An 18,988-nucleotide genomic window follows, 5' to 3' on the forward strand; every position below is an offset into this window, starting at 1 on the left:
ACCAGTCAAGAGCAAATGCACTAAAATAGCACATAGTGGTACTAATGAAATTCTTCAAAGCCTTATTAGCTGAAAAGATGAAAATGATTTTCATTCAGGAGGAAGGGAAACTTTTTGTTTGTTTGTTTGTTTTTAATTATAGTATGTTTTCTGCATTTAATTTTCACAGTATTTTCATAGGAAAAATATTTAATATATATGTATGTGTATAAATATATATAAAATAAAAGTAAATATACACTGCAGAGTACAAACTTTTAAAGCAGAAATGTCCTTCAGGCTTAGGTGATTATACTGCTGCTGAGTTTTTGTTATACTCCAGTGGCATTCTGCTGGAATGAGACTGACCTCTGTGCAAAGGGCAAGCATAAAACCTAAGTACCATGTAAGTCCTACTTAAGTCTTAAGGACCTGGTTCTAATTCCATTGAAATAAATAGCAATATTTTCATTGCCTTTCAGTGAAAGCTGTTTCAAGGTCAGTAAATGGGATCAGACCTATACATGCCTTTTGTTGGCCCAATTAGAGTGATACCTCAAGGAGCTGGATGTAAATGCTTGGGAATAAAAAGAGGTGAAATAATACCCTGGTAGTAAAAGCCTTGGTAATTCTGGAGAATTTGCTAAAGTAGATACTGGGACCAAAACATTCGTTTCAAAGATTCAAGAATGCTAGGTAAATTTATTCTAACCAGGAAGCTGGTTTTACCCAAATCTGACTTGAGGATTATCGTGCATACTTCTGCATATACTGTGTAATATAATGCATATTACTGTAAAATCTATTTAAAACTTTATTATTATTTCTGTAGTACTAACAGAATTTTGGATACCTTAGAGTACTAAAACATCATGTTCTCTGCTCTGGCAGCATTAACCCATTTTCTCTGCTACATCATCCGCCCTTGCTAGGTTAACAGAGTGGCATCTATTTACACATCTAAAAAGTGCCTGCACAGAAACTTATAAATTCCAAGTGTATCACAGCTGATTTCTCATTACAGGTGAGAAAGCTTTAGATAAGACCATGTTCACAACGCAAGGCATTGGAGAACTCTGCACTTACTTTGTGCATCTTACAGGGCCTCCTGGCCACAGCAGTGTATTTCACTTCTCAGCTTGTACAGGGAAATAGATACACATTGGACTCCTTCTAGAACAACCTTACACCTAACTGCCAACTTTGCAAAGTGTAAAAACATCGTGTGTGTGCTCAGCAAGTGATTTTCAAAGGCTCTGACCTTCCATAAATAAAATCCAGATTCCTCAGAACGAAGCACAGGTGGAAGGCTAGGCTTATGGCACATGTTTATTCTTATAGAATCATAGAATCATAGAATAGTTAGGGCTGGCAAGGACTTTAAGATCATCAAGTTTCAACCCCCCTGCCATGGGCAGGGACACCTTACACTAAACCATGGCACCCAAGGCTCTGCCCAACCTGGCCTTGAACACTGCCAGGGATGGAGCATTCACAACTTCCCTGGGCAACCCATTCCAGTGCCTCACCACCCTAACAGTAAAGAACTTCTTCCTTATATCCAAAATTTCTTCCTTATATCTTCCTTAACCTTGCCTCTTTCAGCAGCAGGCCTACTCTAGGAAAGGGCAGAACAGAAAAGATTTTTTTTTTTGTAACATAAAAAATGTCTCTACTCTTTTTGATCTGTCAGAAGAGATTGACTTAGCCTTTCTGTTGTAAACAATCATTCCCAGTAACATTTAAAATACTGTATAAAATAATCAGGGTAACATAGAGTTACCCTGCAGAAATCTGCCAGGGTAATTCAAATCAGAGCTAAAATTCAAAGCTAGTATTACCACCTTCAGAGGTGAATACACAGGATGATTGGGTTGGGATTTAAGAGTGACGACAGCAATGAAAGTTGTTCTGCCTCAGTTTTTCTGTCAGTAAGATGCAAATAGTGGTATGTGCCCCTTTTCAGTAGCTTTGAAAGGTCCATGAATAAGAAGCACTACTCCAAACTACCAACTGTATCAACAGGTGAAATTCATCTGAAATACTCCTCAAGAAGCAATGAAAAGAGAATTGAAAGGAATCAGATCATACGTAGGGGTAGTAAGCTCTAAAACCAGCACCGCCTGAATACAGGTAAGAACTGAATTTAAGCATCAGCAGGGCTCAATACAAAAATGCATCCACCATTGGGAACCAGTGTAAATAGCCCACCTGTAAGCAGTGCAGGCACAGACTGGCTCCGGTGGCTGGAGCAGTGCAGCAGGGTGGGGTCTCCATACCAACATGTGTCTTGGGTGTGCGTAACAACCCTGCCACCATCACCCCTAACCCTGCATCCACTCTTTTAGTAGTGGTGGTGGCCTGGAAGCACCTCAGCATGGGTACAGCTGAGGTACTGCCTGCCCAGGCTCACCTGGCTAACACTTGGGAACACCACTTCAAAAATGCTGGTTTTATTATTTTAAACCAGGTGGACATGTCTCTTAAGGCTGGGGCTGCATGGGGAACCTACAGCGACTCTTCCTCCGAGATGCTGACCCTGGCGTCAGGAGTGGAAGCAGTCACCTGTGGACCCCCAGGGAAAATGAGGCTGATAATCATGGCATTCAGGTGAAGTTCCTGATGACTGGAAAAAGGGAAATATAACCCCCATTTTCAAGAAGAGGAAAATGGATGACCCGGGGAACTACAGAGCAGTCAGTCTCACCTCTGTGCCTGGCAAAATCTTGGAGCAGATTCTCCTGGAAGTCATGCTAAGGCACATGAAAATCAACAAGGTGCTTGGTGACAGCCAGCAGGGCTTCACTAGGGGGAAATCCTGCCTGACCAATTTAGTGGCCTTCTATGATGGGGCTACGGAACTGATGGACAGGGGTAGAGCAGTTGATGTCAGCTACCTGGACTTGTGCAAAGCGTTTGACACTGTCCCACATGACATCCTTGTCTCTAAATTGGAGAGACATCAATCTGATGGATGGACCACTCAGTGGATAAAGAACTGGCTGGCTGGCCACACACAAAGAGTTGTGAGGGAAGGAATGCCATCCAGAGGGACCTTGACATGCTTGTGAGGTGGGCTGATGCCAACCTCATGAAGTTTAACCATGCCAAGTGCAAGGTCCTACACCTGGGTCGGAGCAATCCCAGGCACAGCTACAGGTTGGGCAGAGAAGAGATTCAGAGCAGCCCTGCAGAGAAGGACTTGGGGATGTTGGTTGATGAGAAAATGAACATGGGCCGGCAGTGTGTGCTGGCAGCCCAGAAAGCCAACCGTATCCTGGGCTACATCAAAAGGAGTGTGACCAGCAGGTCAAAGGAGGCGATCCTGCCCCTCTACTCTGCTCTTGTGAGACCTCACCTGGAGTATTGTGTGCAGTTCTGGGGTCCTCAATATAAAAAGGACATGGAACTGTTGGAACAAGTCCAGAGAAGGGCCACGAGGATGATCAGGGGACTGGAGCACCTCCCGTATGAAGACAGGCTGAGGAAGTTGGAGCTGTTCAGCCTGGAGAAGAGAAGGCTGCATGGAGACCTCATAGCAGCCTTCCAGTATCTGAAGGGGGCCTATAGGGATGCTGGAGAGGGACTCTTCATTAGAGACTGTAGTGACAGGACAAGGGGTAACAGGTTAAAACTTAGGGGAAGTTTAGATTGCATATAAGGAAGAAGTTCTTTCCTGAAAGGGTAGTGAGGCACTGGAATGGGTTGCCCAGGGAGGCTGTGAATGTTCCATCCCTGGCAGTGTTCAAGACCAGGTTGGACGAGGCCTTGGGTGATATGGTTTAGTGTGAGGTGTCCCTGCCCATTGCAGGGGGGTTGGAACTGGATGATCTTAAGGTCCTTTCCAACCCTAATTATTCTATGATACCGCCATTTTGGGCCTCTGGGGCTTAGCGGTCGTGCCCTTGCCCAGGTGGCAGCCGCAGCTCTCCGTCCCCGCCGGTGAAGCAGGACGCGACAGGCAGCACTCCCGAGGCCGGCAGCACCTCGGCGCCGCCATGCGAGGTTTCCCGGCGGGGCCAGGCGGGGCTGGCGCGGAGTGGAGCGGAGCAGCGCAGGCCCGGCAGCCGCAGGAAGGGGAGGGAAGGCAGCCACCGTCGCCATCATGCATGCGCCGCCGGGGCTGGTGCGCCTGCTGGCGGCGCGCAGTTGGGGGCGAGCGCCGCGCCGCTACCTCGGCGCCATGTCCCGGTACGTTACGGAGCAGCGGGGCCGGCCCAACTCTGCCGATTACCGCCTCTACTTTAGTAAGTAGCAGCCCCCGGGCTGTATGAATCCCTTCCTTCCCCGCCTCCCAGGGTGCACGGCGAGGAGAACGGCGGCTCCCCGCTTCCGCCGAGGCCTTTCGAGCTGCCTGCCCCTGGGCCTCCCCCTACCCCCCAGTGCCGGAGGCAGGTTCTCGTGGAGAGTGGGGTGGGGGTTTCCTGGCAGATCCGCATTTGGAGCGGATGCTGGGCCTGCTCAGCGGTGGGGGTGGTGTGCATGGCACAGCCGTACGCTTCCCAGCCCTGCGAAGGGCCCTGTAGAGGTACTGAGAAGGCCGGAGTGAAGCACAGCCGTGGTGCACTGTTGCAGTAGTCTGCCCGGGAAGGCCATGGCGTGCTTTGGTATCCCAAAGACGGCCTTGGCCACGGGGGCGTCTCCTGGCCTTGCCTCATCTCGCCTTTCAGTGTGACAGCCCGGTGGTAGCATTGGCTGTCCCCAGTGACCATGCCAGCCCTCCCACCACAAACCTCACAGTGAGGGGAGGCTGGCATCCAGACATGGGGCCTGTGGGGCCAGCAGCAGTAAGTGGCAGCGGGAGGGTGTGGGCAGCACTCCCAGGAGCACTCCAGCAAAACCCAGTGAGAGCTGGTGGTGTGCAGGCTTGGTGTTGCACGTTTTTGTAATAGTGTTGTATATTTGCCGCTTCTCCAGTAGTGGTATTGTATGGTTTTGGTTCATTGAGTTACAAGCAGTTAATTCTAATGTCTGCTGGTGTGAGAGAAGCGGAGGCGTAGCGTGCCCTGTCAGCAGTACCCTGCCAGAGCTCCCTTGTGCTCAGTCCCCAGGGGCTGCCAGCACAGGAGCTCCTCTAGAGAAACTCCCTTTAGTTAGTGGGAATAAGTAGCCTACCACTAAACTTTGTTTTATTTGGGAGGAGCATCTGGGAGGCTTCCAGGAGTTGCAAAAACCATTTACTCCTCTTTTCTGAAGTGGTCCAAGTACAGTCCAAAGCTAAATGAAGTCCTTATCTGCTTTCCCCGTTACTGTGAATAAGGGTGCTAGGAGAGAACTTCCTTGGGAGTTGTGTTAGCACCTTGGATTGTTGTTGATATTTCTGTTTTGATGCACTGCTTGGGTTTTTAGTATGTTGAAAAAATTCTGAGTAGATGGAAAAGCTTGAGCATCCACTCCAGTGAATTTTGTTCCTTTCTGCAGTGTAAGCAAGGCTGAGGGGCAGATTTGGTCACCATTGAGTTTAATGCCAGCAGGTTGCCAGGTGTGGTGTTTCATGTCTAGGGCCTGAGCAATTATCCCATCCCTCGCTTATTCTTTTGGTCAGTCTTTGGGGGCTGGAGCACCTTCCGTATGAAGACAGGTTGGGAAAGTTAGGGCTGTGCAGCCTGGAGAAGAAAAGGCTGCTTGGAGACAGACCTCATTATCAGCCTTCCAGTATCTGAAGGGGGCCTACAAGTGTGCTCAGGAGAGGGACTCTTCATCAGGGACTGTAGTGATAGGACAAGGGGGAATGGGTTTAAACTTAAACAGGGGAAGTTCAGGTTAGATATAAGGAAGAAGTTCTTTACTGTGAGGGTGATGAAGCACTGGAATAGGTTGCCCAAAGAAGTGGTGAATGCTCCATCCCTGGCAGTGTTCAAGGCCAGGTTGGACAGAGCCTTGGGCAACATGGTCTAGCGTGACGCATTCCTGCCCATGGCAGGGGGCTTGGAATTAGGTGATCTTAAGGTTCTTTCCAACCCAAACTATTCTACGATTCTCTTTGTGGTCGTGAAACTCAGTTTATTAGAAATGAGAAGTCACAGGGGCAGCATTGCTAGAAACCCAGATAAATTATCTGATTGCTTATGGAAATAAAGTTCCCTTGCTGTGGTGTTTTTGTTTTGTTTTGTTTTTTTTTTTGTTTGTTTGTTTTGTTTTGGTTGTTTTTTTGTTGTTATTGTTTTTCTCTGTTAATGGTTTTTTATTGGTGGGGAAAAGGAGAAAAGAGAATGAAAGCATCTCATCTTCACATAGCTTGTATTGCCAGGTAGTCAGAAGAGAAGTGTTGAATAGTAAAGCAATAATTTTGATTCTGACGAATTCTTACCAGTCAAAATCCTAGTCCTGCATGTAGGTTGTTTTTTTAGTCCTTGGAATTAAACTTCAGGAAAAGTTCATCTGATGCATAATTGTGGCATATCATACATTTCTGTAATGCAGAACAGTCAGCAATACTAACGTGTCATATCTTTAGATTTGTAATGCTACTTTTTTGTTTTTTTTCAGAGAATGCAGATGGTAAATACATTTCCCCATTTCATGACATTCCACTGTTTGCTGGATCTAAAGAGGTATGTATTTATGCCTTGAAACACTATTATTTTAAAAATAACAATAGTTTTGTTGGCATTCTTTAGGGAAAAATACGGTTTTGTAGAAGCATTTTTTTAAAGCAATTAGCAGACAAATGTATAACACCAGAAAGGACCACTTTAACTGAGGCTGATTCCTTATGTAATATAGGCACAATAACCTCACCAAATTTTCTCTGCTGAGTTCAGTAACTTGCAGTGAAACAATGTGTAGACAAGCCTGGGTGTCTGTTGAAGTCTCCTAGTGACTGCAGGTTGGGGGAAAACCTCACTGTATCTTGTGTTAATTCTCCTCTGTGTTTTAAGGTTCATGTGCCCTTCAATTCATTTTCTGCTATTACTCCTTTCAAATTGGCATATTCCTACATCTGCAATTGAAAGTACATTTCCTTGCAGGAGGAGATGTACAGCACATGCTTACGTAACTTACAGTGTATTTCTGTAGATCCCAAAAGGAGCATTATAATTGGAAGCCAACAATAATGCCCAAGAGAAAAGTGGTAATCACACCTTTGGAGAATTACAAGGCTTGAGGTGCAGCTGAGCACTTTCACGTCTTGTTAGCCACACTCCCTGGAGTTTCATTATACCAATAATGAAATGCCTGGTTTGTGTGTCACCAGTGGGAACTGCCAGTCTTTGGTTTAGGCTTAGGTTTGCTTATTATGGTATGGTTGTTACACAAACAGGTTGGGAGGGTTTTGGCTGTTTTCTTGATTTCTTGCTGGATTTCTATGGATGATACAAATGGTGAGGAAGGTCAGCAGTTGTAGCATGTTCAGATTGAGACTTCTGAACTAGTGAACCAATCTCTTGAATTATTTAAACCGTGAGATTAAAAATAGCCATTAAACTTTTTGATTGGCAGCCCCTGAGCATGCTAGTCAACAAAGAGGTAAGTTTCAGTCAGAGAATCATCACTAAGATGCTCTGTTAAGTGGGTGTTGTTGCTATAAAAGTAATCCGTATTACCATCACATGTTCCCTGGGGGCCTTACTGTCTCTGCGTCTAGAGTTTAAGCTTTGGAGGCTTGGATTATTGTCTGTGATTTTTCTGTAGACTAAGTTACAGTACAGCAATGTCTGGTCAGTGTGGGGAGGCTTTCATTTAGGTGTGTGAGCAAGCAGAGAGCATTCCAAAGGATACAAGGGGCTGACAGGAGAGCAAGAAAGAGAGTCATTATGAAGATCTTTGTTAATTTTGCCTTCTTCGCAAGAGGATGACTTATGGAGTTGTTTGTTTTCTTCCTACCCTGGTCTAAGCTTTGTGGACTTTTATGACTTTGTGGACTTCTTGTTTGCTTCTTTAGTTTCTTTATCCCTTTCAACCGGCTGTATGACTGTGTTTTTGTTCAGTTGAGAACAGGCCTAAATTGCCATTTATTTTTTTCAGTAGCTGGGAGAAGTGGATGTGTCCTTGTATACTTCTGTCTTCCTCTGTTAACATCTGGAAGGTTATAATTTCACAGTAAAACAGAACTGAGTACTTTTAAAATTTACAATTTGGGTCTTTACGTTCACGAAGGGATGTTTCAATTGCATTGAAAACTACCATTGTCTGTATTTATAGGAATACAGGATTGTGCTCTAATGTTCTTTATACACTTCTTTACTTCTTTCTTTCTCTATAGGATAAAGAGATTCCTGCAAAGAGGTCAAGAACTACTGGATCTGAGGTACTGCTAATTGTTTATTTTTACTGTTTTAAAAACCCACAACAAAAATAACCCCAAGCCAACCCTATTCTTCTATTTCCATTATCAAGAAATCATACATTATTAAGAAATTCTTCTATTTCCATTATTAAGAAATCATACAAGAAACCATACGGAATGGTTTGAGTTGAGTTGGAAGGTACCTTAAAAGTTACCTAGTTCTAACCCCCCTGCCATGGACAGGGACACCTTCCACTAGACCAGGTTGCTTCAGGCCCCATCCAGCCTGGCCTTGGACACTGCCAGGGGTGGGGCAGCCACAGCTTCTCTGGGCAACCCATGCCAGTGCCTCACTACCTTCACAGTGAAGAATTTCTTCCTAATGTCTAATCTAAATCTAGCCCCTTTCAGTTTAAAGCCATTACCCCATGTCCTATCATCTCATGCCCTTGTAAAAAGTCCCTCTCCAGCATTTTTGTAGGCCCTCTTTAGGTATTGGAAGACTGTTCCAAGGCCTCCCTGGAGCTTCTCTTCTGGCTGAATAAGCCCAACTCTCTTAGCCTGTCTTCAGAGGAGAGGTGCTCCAGCCCTCTGATCATCTTCATGCCCACCTATGGACTTCCTTGAGCAGGTTCACATCCTTATTATGTTGGTGGTCACAGAGCAGAGTGCAACACTCCAAGTGGGGTCTCACCAGAGCAGAGTAGAGGGGGAGAATGACCTCCCTGAGCCTCTTGATCGCACTTCTTTTGATGCAGCCCAGGATGTGATTGGCTTTCTGGGCTGCGAGTGCACACTGCTTGGTCATGATTTAATATTCTTGTCTTTGCATGGACCAGAAGCGTCAGCATTCTTTCATTCATCAGTATGTTTTCAAAGGGAAACACTTCCATACCACTCTTTGAAAAGTTCGTTATGACTATTGCAGCATATATATGTAATCTTTTTTGCTATTGCATTCAGAAACATTTGCAATAAAACCTTTGTTAATGAAATTTTCATTATGCTCTGAGTATTGGTATATCTACAAATCTTCAAAAATCTTAAGAATGTTAGGGCAGGAATTAGGCTTAGTATCTGCTTTTTAGATCTGAAGATACATTTTTTTCTATACTCATTTGGAAAGCCCAAGGAGAAAAATCACATCTGCTAATAGTTCAGCATTAACCAGCACTGGAGTTAAGCCTAACGGAAGCCCAGAAAAATGTGGAAGATCTACTGAGGCTTTTGCTGTGAAACAGCATTTGTTTATGCAAGTGTCTTTTCCAAAACATAGCATTTTTTGCAATACTTTCCTTGTCATAGGAAAATAAAACTTTAAAAAATAAAACTTCATAGAAGAAAGTCAAAGTGAAACAAACTGTGCTTGAAGTCTATGATGTGTGGGCGTGTGTCCCCCCCCACCCTTTGTCTTGTATCTGTTTGACCAGTCATACTGCAAAACTCTTAACTACACATCCATGTGAAAGAACTGCCCTAACTGTCTGGGTTCTCATAGTTTTGCAATTAGTTTGTGATACACTGGTGATTCTACTTTATAACAGTCCCCAAGCAATCCTGCTCTATATATTTCCTGTCGCTCTGCCCTGTGATTCATTCAAGCTACAGTGCCTGGGTACCGCTTTTCAGATTTTCTATTGCTTGATGCCCATTGAAGTACTATTTAGTAGATGTGAAATCGTGCCTGAAAGATGAATTGCTGAGGAGAAAGACTATGTGCCAGTAGACTTTCTCAAAAATCATTGTTGTGAAACATGAATTCTTAATTACTGCTTTCTGGAAGCCAAATACTGTTTCTTACCTGTTTATGAATACTGTGAAAATGCCTGCCAGTTGTGAAAATGCAAAGATTGTTTTATGCAGACTCTAAAACTGTTCAAAACTGCATTTTCTGTGTAGTGTGAAGCATTATAGCTTGTTGAAAACCATGTTTCTAGTACCTTTATTCTGATCTCTGGATCAGCCTATTGAGTGTGTGTGGGGGAAGTGCCAGTGAGGCTGAGCAGCTCTTGCTCTGTAGACTTCAGAACTGCTTCACATAACTCCTGCTGTGAGAGAGCTCTGGATTGTGGTTTAATAGAACTAGAGAAAATGAGCAAAGGCAAATGTACATTCCATTCTGATGTAAGCAAACAAATGTGTAAGCTCTAGGCTTCCCAAATAAGCTTGGTCTTTACTTAGATGGTGAAATGTGAGAGTGCAAATCATTTAGAAAAAACTTTTTTCAATGTGATCTGTGAGAGCTGGGAAGAAGAGAGAAAATAGATCTTTGTGTTCAGGAAAGCAGTTTCTTCTTACACTGGGCTCTTTAGCAGCTCTCCTCACACTGGCTTTATGAAAAATGCATCCCTGTGTGCTTGTATGTAGGGAAAGCATAGGTTAATCAGGAGATAAAAGGAAAATGAGGAATTTAATGCTATGTACTGATTTCTGAAGAACTTTGAAGCACTGCACTCCATACTCTTGTGTAGGGATGAAAAGGCTACTTTATATATATGGTGTTCAGTTGATCCTTGCACTGAATTTGGCCAGAATTCAAAGTTTCCTCTTGCCCTGGAAACACAGTGAAATATTTAAAACTTGTGCTTTTAGGGTGGCAGTTATATGTTACTCTTGACAAGGGCAAGCTCTCTTAAGTGTGCGTTAAATTATGCTGAGCTGGTGATCATCAGATGGCAGTTTAGTTATGGAAAATTAAGATAATTCTGCATGAGTCTCTTCAGTCTGTCTAATCTACTTCAAATTGTTCTTGGCATTCCTGATGCCAGAAAAGAAGGTCTGAAAATAGAGGAGCTTAAGCTTTCAGCATTCGTGGGATAGGGGAATGCACACTGTACAAGTCTCTGTGTGTTGTTTGCAGTCTTGGCTTGTAGTTCTAAGGGAAATGCTGTGGTTTTTCTGTATGAACTGTTCTCAGTAGTGCCGCCGTTTCTTGCAACATTTTAGACCTTCCCAAATCTCAGTTAAGTTTAAACCTGCAGCCACTGCTGACAGCTGACCCTTTTGCTTTCACAGATGTTTTGGCTGTTTGAAGACTAGTGAGAAGTCATTTTGAAGGAGAAACTCTGCTGAAAGGAATCATATTGAGCTTCAGTCTCAAAATCATTACCAGCTTGCAGTCTGAACTTCTGCTTTTTCTTAAGCATTGCAAGCACTCGAAGTCCACTTCTGACCAAGTAAATCTCTGTTAAAGGTATCAAAAGTTTCACAGCTCTGTCTGGAAGAGTGAATGTTCCCAGTGTGATTAGAGTCAAAACTGTCAAAGGCTGATTGTTGAATATGGTCTTCCATGTCTAGCAGGAAGGAGGTTTGAAGAAGTCATAGTTTTCTTTTCAAGAAAAATTTGACATGTTGCTTTCCTGCTGTAGTGAAAGGGTTTCTAATCTACTTGTCATTGTATGGCTCATTCAGAGGACTCAGATGTTCTTGAATATGAAGCTTTAGTCCAGATGTTGGCCTTGGTAAGGAATCTCCCTTGTTATAGTCCTCTGATTTGCAGACATCCACAAGAGCATTTGGGGGAAAAAAAAACAACCAACCAACCAAAACCAACCAACCCCAAACCAGCAAACCTCAACCAAAGCAAAACCAAAAAAATCTCGTCTCAAAACCTGAACAAAGAAACTGGATGCTTTTGTTGCATCCTGTGGGTTGCACAGTGCTGGAATACCCCTGCAGATTTCAGCTGAATTGCTGTCAGGCAAAGACTTCTGGTAAATTAACCAGTTAGGTGAGATACAAGGGATCATCAAAGTGGTCATGCAGTCTGAATGGATGATCTGGTAGGGAGCCTCATGCTCAGAACAGTATTCAAAACTGGTGTCAGAGTTGTCTTGTGGAAAAGTCGGTATGTTTCATAAGAAAGGAAGAGCTGTCATCATTTCCCATGCAGTATAGGTACAGACGTTGCACTGACTTTGTATTCTGTCTTAACAACAGCCTCTGTAACCTTCTTTGGTCATGTCAGGTGTTTTTTTTTGGTTTATCTAACCTGGGCTGTAGTGTGTTCATTATGTCTGGTCAGGGACTTGTGTGTTCTGAATTTTTGATTATCAGTGAAGCTTTCATTCTAATGCTTGAACTTGCCCAGCCTTTTTCTGTGAATGGGTCCAATAGCTGTAAGCCTTGCTTGGTGTTCTTGTAGTTAAACAAATACTGAGAATAGAGGTAATTTTCACTCAGCGATCCAGTTAAAATCTATGGGAGTAGAGTTAATTTACTGAGAAAGTTGCATCATTGATTTGGTCAAGCTTAACTTCAAATTAAAGAGTCATTAAACTTGAGAAAGTCAGTGTTTTGTTTTCATTCACGTCATGGTTGTGCACTAAGTAGTTTTGCAGGTGTCTGGTTTATCAGAGTATCCCCGACACCACTTTTGAGATACCTGTGGATAAAAACAGTGTTTGTGGTTCCCTTTTCACTGTAACATCAGGGAAGTACACTATGAAGAGGCTGCAGGCACTTTGTATTTATGCTGGGCACATCATATTCCTTTTCTGCTGTGTGGCATGTTAATTTATTGGAACAGTTCCATTGACTTCTCATTTAGATACAGTATATTTGGTCTCCAGATGTTGTTGGCATCTGGTTTCTTGTTTGCATTGGCAAATACCTTGTAGCAAGTGTTACATTCGGAATGCTTATAATATAGGTAGTCATTTTGTAAGGAAGCCCCTCTCCAAGTATTTGTGGGTACGTTTTATGGCAGTCCTTATTTTCTTCCTTTTTTTTTCTTCTCTTCCTTTTTAGCTTTTAGCCATCACCCTCTGTTCACCCTGCTGCTGGATTGCAGCTCATCTTTTCGTGTTAGTCGTCAGGCGCATGCTGCCATGTTCGGTTGATGGCTAATGAGAATCCCTGCAAGACTGCAAATGAACAGACAGAAAATAAATGGAAATTATAGCTGCTTTTTCTTCTCTCTGTCTTGTAAGCTCAGCGCTTCTCAGTTGAGGAAGGGTCAGCAGCTCCCATATGCTGCCTCTAATGCCTTTGGATTTTTATTTGTATTTTTAAGCAGTCTACTGTAAAAGCCACTAAAGTAATTGTAAGTGCTAGCATTTTTCTTCTTCCTGTTATGGTGAATGGTAATCAGGCCATAAATAGTGGTGGTGTTTGTCATTTTATGAAATTATGCTGAGTTTCTGTTCCTCTCTTTATCTCTCGTTTTGTCACTTTCCTCACTGCATAGGTTGCTCCACTTCTGCTTCAAATTAGCTGAACCTCCAGGGTTGAGCGTTAAGTATTGCAGCCCCTGGGCAAAATCATACCTATTCAAAACCCATCCCTCAAATGCACCAGCTAAGGAACTTGGGAAGACTGGGTAAAGAAATAGTTGAACAAGAAAGGGAAAGTTAGGTAAGGAAGGATTGCTTCTGAGAGAGGTGTATGGGAGTCCAGAAGGGCAGGTTGCAGAAATAGTGTCAGAAATGTGCTTAATTTTGTTTTCCTTCTGGTAATACTCAGGTTTGTAATAGCAAACTCTGATAAAAATGAGTTAGCTTCTGTAAGAATCTGTACAGCCAGAGCTAGCAGTTATTTTTGGCCATCAGTCTTAGTGGAAAGAACACTGACTCACAGTTTAGCTGGGTACAGTAGTCTGTTTTCCTTGCTTTGCGCAATACATACTGTAGGAATATGTTGAAGTATATTTGTGTATCTTTTTATCTTTCCATGGTTTTCCTATTTAAAAAAAACGAAAACTGTTTCTGTCCTCTGTGAAAGACAGTTTTGCTTGTCTGATCAAAACCAATGTCATGATGCATTACAAATGATGTTGAACTGAAATGGAATGTTGTAAGTTGCCAAGCAGTGTTAAAGGAAACACCCGATAAAGCAAACACTTACATTCTCCGTCAGTTCCCATGTAATGTACTTAGTGTGTAGTTCTTAGGAAATAAAGGTTGTAATTTAGACGTACTGGTTGCTCTTTTTGATGTAATTTTCTGCTGATTTTCATATTCAGTTTTAGGGGTTAGGAAATGCAGTTTTGACTTCTCTGTGTTGAGCAAATGAATTATTTTTTCTCCCCTGTTGCCTCCTCAAGGTATAATAGATCACAAGTACAAATGTCTGACTTGTGTTCGCATTAACCCGAAGTCAAACAAGCTACGTAATACCCTGAGTTGTAAGTCCCTTGTGCTCTGTCAGGTCATTTCCCCTAGCAGATGGGTTCTGTCCCTTTTCCTGAATCTAGGAAACTGTTTCCTTTTCTTTTCTTGCATGCTCCTGGAGGCTGTCCTTCTGAAGAAGCTGTCAACCAGCAGTGTTGGCATGAGGCTAGACTGTAGGAGCTGCTCCATCTGGCCTGTTGTACAGTCTGTTGTCATGAAGTGGAGTTCCTTCTACATTAGGCACTTGTAGAATTGGATTAAATCTGGACTGCAGCAAGCAGCAGTCTCACAGGCAGACCAGTTGACTGCCCTCATACTAAGCCAGTTAGATGGCAAACTTTCCAAAGCAATACTTTTTGTTTCATGAGAGATGTTTTTTTTCCTAGCGCTGGAATGTGTGTCAAATGTTGAAAGTCTCACCATTCCTTGAAGGGTTTGGTGACGTGGAATTTTTTGTTTTACTGATCTAAAATAAAGATAAAAATATCAATTACCAGATGCATTCACCATCCAGAGCTAACCACTGAATATCTTATGCAGATGGTAATCTCTGAAGACAGGTGGTGCTTGACACTTGCTTTTCTGTTTGCAGCTGAGGCAGGGACAGTTTTGCAGCAAGCGATGGGGGAGAACAGTCAAGTGGTCGGAAGAAGTAGGTGCTTGGTCTGGAAAAATAAGAATGATGGAAAAATTCCAGGGTGACATTTAGGTAAGGAAGGAAATGAGATAAGAAAGAGGAGGAAAAAAAAAAAGAAGAGAGCCAGAGAAGTATACTTCTTCTCTCTTTCTATCTGTCAAACTATCTAGTGTTTGCTCTACTTTCCACACCAGTGAATCTGGTCTCAGCACTGTGAAAATGTGATTGCCCTATAAATAAAACTTCTTATTTTAAAATGTAAGCACTGCATGAAGTTATTAATCTCTTGTAAGTGCCTGTGGCAGCTCAGTATTAGAGAGAGTACTTTCGGGGATTTTTTTTGCATACAAATTAATCTGTCAGGCTGTCACATTTAAGACTCTTGACAATTCACATTTGATTGATACCACAAATTATGAAGGCCTGGGCTTAGAGCTGTGTTAAATCCAAGTGGGTTTTTTGTTTTGAGAGCAACATTGTATTCATTTCTGTTCAGTTGTTGGCCAGCCCTGTGAGTTGTTTTGGTGAAGACCTGGAGTAACCCTTGACCAGTTAAAGCTCAAACCCAAGATTTATAGGCTGTGGAAGCCATTGTAATAGACTTGGTCAGGAAAAGGTACAGTGACATCTAAACAAAAAAATTACAGGATGGTGGTAGAGGGTGTCTAACCCCAGAGTAGTTTCTAAGTTTTCTACCTGTAGCTACCAGTCAGAACAATTCTTTGACCTGGTTGGCAGTTCCTGAAGAGTTTCTTGTCAGCACTGGCTTTCATGCTGTGCACTCTTTTTTTCTAAGTGTTTCCCAGATGGATGTGCAGACTTTATTTGGCTGACTTCCAACCCTTCCGTTACCTGCTGCTGCACGTATGTTGCTTTGTTCTGACTGCTTCCTTAATGCTGACAGCTTTGAGTTCTCTTTCTCATTACTTGTCTGTTTCAACTGTTCTTCTGTATGTAAGGTATACCTTATGAAACTGATATGAAGCAGTTTTGTCTTTTTACTTCCCCTTCTGTCTCCCCCCCATTTTATTTGGTTATGACCTGATTGCGAAAAGTGATTCCATCTGATATGCCACTGATTGCAGTAGGGGCACAGTACTTGTGGATGGTGAATATAATTTAAATTTACTGGGAATTTGTGCAGAGCTTATGATCTCATGGGAGAAATACTGAGTAGCAGTTGGGATTTTTCCTTTGCTTTCTTGCTTTTCACATTCCAGGTTTGTTTGGGAGGAGAAGATCATAGAACCTTTGGAATCACTTTAATCAGACTGTGGTGTTGAACCTGGAAATGTTATTTGTTTGTTGCAGCTGCAGGATACAAGGAGCAAAAATACAAGTATTTTAAGAGTCCTCTGGAACATTAATTGCACTGTAGTTAAAGAGTTAGTGCAAGTTTTCAGTTGGTTTAACTTTTCCTCCTACAAAACTCTGCAAACACGTATCATATTTTGTCCTTCCTGTAGTGATTTTTAATACCAGTGCAAGTTTTTTTTGGCTGTGAAGAGATGTCCCAAACAACATGATATTTTGGGGTTATTTTAGTAATCTGGGAGAAGAGAGGTTGTAGACATTGCTGAGTGGTTTGGTCTGGTTACTCATTTCAATAAATACTCCTTGGTAGTGCTTAACTCCTTGCAGCTTCAGAAGAAACCTTATGGCAGTTACACAGTTTTTCCTTTGGAAAATGTCACTTTAACCCCCCATTAAGAAGGGCATAGATTACTTAGTTTCTTTTTCTAAAAATACATGGAAGTTTATTCCTCGCACACCCTCTTCACTTTCTTGAAACAACTTTCACTTCATTTCTATTAGGAAGAAGGCTAATGCAAACATGAGGTGTCCGTGTCCATGTCCTTCCTCTGCCATCACTTTTGGATTCAATTTGTCTAACTTCAACCAGATTTGACTGAGAATCAGAAGCGTCAATTGTTGTATTTGCATGGGGTTTTAGAAAATGAATGAGGCAAAAGAGGAGGGCCTGAAGAAATAAATCCTCACGGGGAAAAAAAGCCCCAAAACATTGTCCTTTCCAGTGCTTGGGAAGCTAATGCTATCCTGTAGAAATGTCCAGTCCTCCTTGGTAAATTGAACCACTGCTTTGTGGCAAACCATTCCATGGACTTTCTGAGTGTTTTGTGAGGAGTAATATTGATAGAGGAATAAATAATGTCATGTAGATTTCCACTACTTAGAGTTGTTCATACTCTCAAAGGGGCAAGGAAAGGATGAACCAAGGAGGTTGAACATAATTGTGTGTAACTAAGCAAATTGTACTTACCATAGAATAGTTAGGATTGGATAGGACCTTAAGATCATCAAGTTCCAACCCCCCTGCAATGGGCAGGAATGTGTCACACTAGACCATGTTGCCCAAGGCTCTGTCCCACCGGGCCTTGAACACCACCAGGGATGGAGCATTCACAACCTCCCTGGGCAACCCATTCCAGTGCCTCACCACCCTGACAGGAAAGAATTTCCTCCTTATATGCAATCTAAACTTCCCCTGTTTAAGTTTTAACCCGTTACCCTTTGTCCTATCACTACAGTCCCTAATGAAGAGTCCCTCCCCAGCATCCCTATAGGCCCCCTTCAGATACTGGAAGGCTGCTATGAGGTCTCCATGCAGTCTTCTCCAGGCTGAACAGCCCCAACTTCCTCAGCCTATCTTCATACGGGTGGTGCTCCAGTCCCCTGATCATCCTCGTGGCCCTTCTCTGGACTTGTTCCAACAGTTCCATGTCCTTTTTATGTTGAGGACACCAGAACTGCACACAATACTCCAGGTGAGGTCTCACAAGATCAGAATAGAGGGCCAGGATCACTTCCTTCGACCTGCTGGTCACGCTCCTTTTGATGCAGCCCAGGATACGGTTGGCTTTCTAGGCTGCAAGCGCACACTGAAGCCGGCTCATGTTCAGATTCTCATCAGCCAACACCCCAAGTTCTTCTCCACAGGGCTGCTCCTAATCTCTTCTCTGCCCAATCTGTAGCTGTGCCTGGGATTGCTCCGACCCAGGTGTAGGACCTTGCACTTGGCATGGTTAAACTTCATGAGGTTGGCATCAGCCCACCTCACAAGCATGTCAAGGTCCCTCTGGATGGCATTCCTTCCCTCCAGGGTATCAACCGAACCACACAGCTTGGTGTCATTGGCAAACTTGGTGAGGGCGCACTGCATCCCACTGTCCATGTCACCAACAAAGGTGTTGAACAAGACCGGTCCCAACACCGATCCCTGAGGGGTGCCACTCGTTACTGGTCTCCAGCTGGACACTGAGCCATTGACCACAACTCTTTGTGTGCAGCCATCCAGCCAGTTCTTTATCCACTGAGTGGTCCATCCATCAAATTGATGTCTCTCCAATTTAGAGACAAGGATGTCGTGCGGGACAGTGTCGAACGCTTGGCACAAGTCCAGGTAGATGACATCAACTGCTCTACCCCTGTCCATCAGTTCTGTAGCCCCATCATAGAAGGCCACCAGATTGGTCAGGCAGGATTTCCCCTTAGTGAAGCCATGCTGGCTGTCACCAAGCACCTTGTTGTTTTTCATGTGCCTTAGCATGCCTTCCAGGAGAATCTGCTCCAAGATTTTGCCAGGCACAGAGGTGAGACTGACTGGTCTGTAATTCCCCGGGTCATCCATTTTCCCCTTCTTGAAAATGGGGGTTATATTTCCCTTTTTCCAGTCATTGGGAACTTCACCTGACTGCCATGATTTCTCAAATATGATGGCCAGTGGCTTAGCAGCTTCATTCACCAGCTCCTTCAGGACCCATGGATGGATTTCATCAGGACCCATGGACTTGTGTACATTCAGATTTTTAAGATGGTCTCGAATCAGGTCCTCTCCTACAGTGGGCCCAAGGTCTTCATTCTCACAGTCCCTGCGTCTGCCTTCCAAGGCTTGGATGGTGTGGTCAGAGCCTTTGTGAGTGAAGACTGAGGCAAAGAAGTCATTCAGAACCTCAGCCTTCTCCAAATCCTGTTTAGCCAGTTCTCCTGAGAGCTTCCTGAGGGGGCCTACGT

At 43.5% G+C, this 18,988-nt stretch overlaps 1 protein-coding gene across 1 annotated transcript in view; it reads left to right on the plus strand.

The window, feature by feature from the left end:
* The first annotated feature begins 3,977 nt into the window (after nucleotides 1-3,977).
* Nucleotides 3,978-18,988, plus strand: part of PPA2 (inorganic pyrophosphatase 2) — a 39,050-nt gene continuing 24,039 nt past the window's right edge. Inside the window, 4 exon segments of the mRNA XM_057404591.1 lie at nucleotides 3,978-4,016; nucleotides 4,019-4,226; nucleotides 6,469-6,533; nucleotides 8,186-8,230. Of these exon segments, the coding sequence (XP_057260574.1) occupies nucleotides 3,978-4,016; nucleotides 4,019-4,226; nucleotides 6,469-6,533; nucleotides 8,186-8,230 (357 nt within the window).

This window comes from Pezoporus wallicus, unplaced genomic scaffold (assembly GCF_028554395.1).
Source record: "Pezoporus wallicus isolate ANWC-B61680 ecotype Strahan unplaced genomic scaffold, APGP_CSIRO_Pwel_v1 contig_1583, whole genome shotgun sequence".
Lineage (NCBI taxonomy): Eukaryota > Metazoa > Chordata > Aves > Psittaciformes > Psittacidae > Pezoporus > Pezoporus wallicus.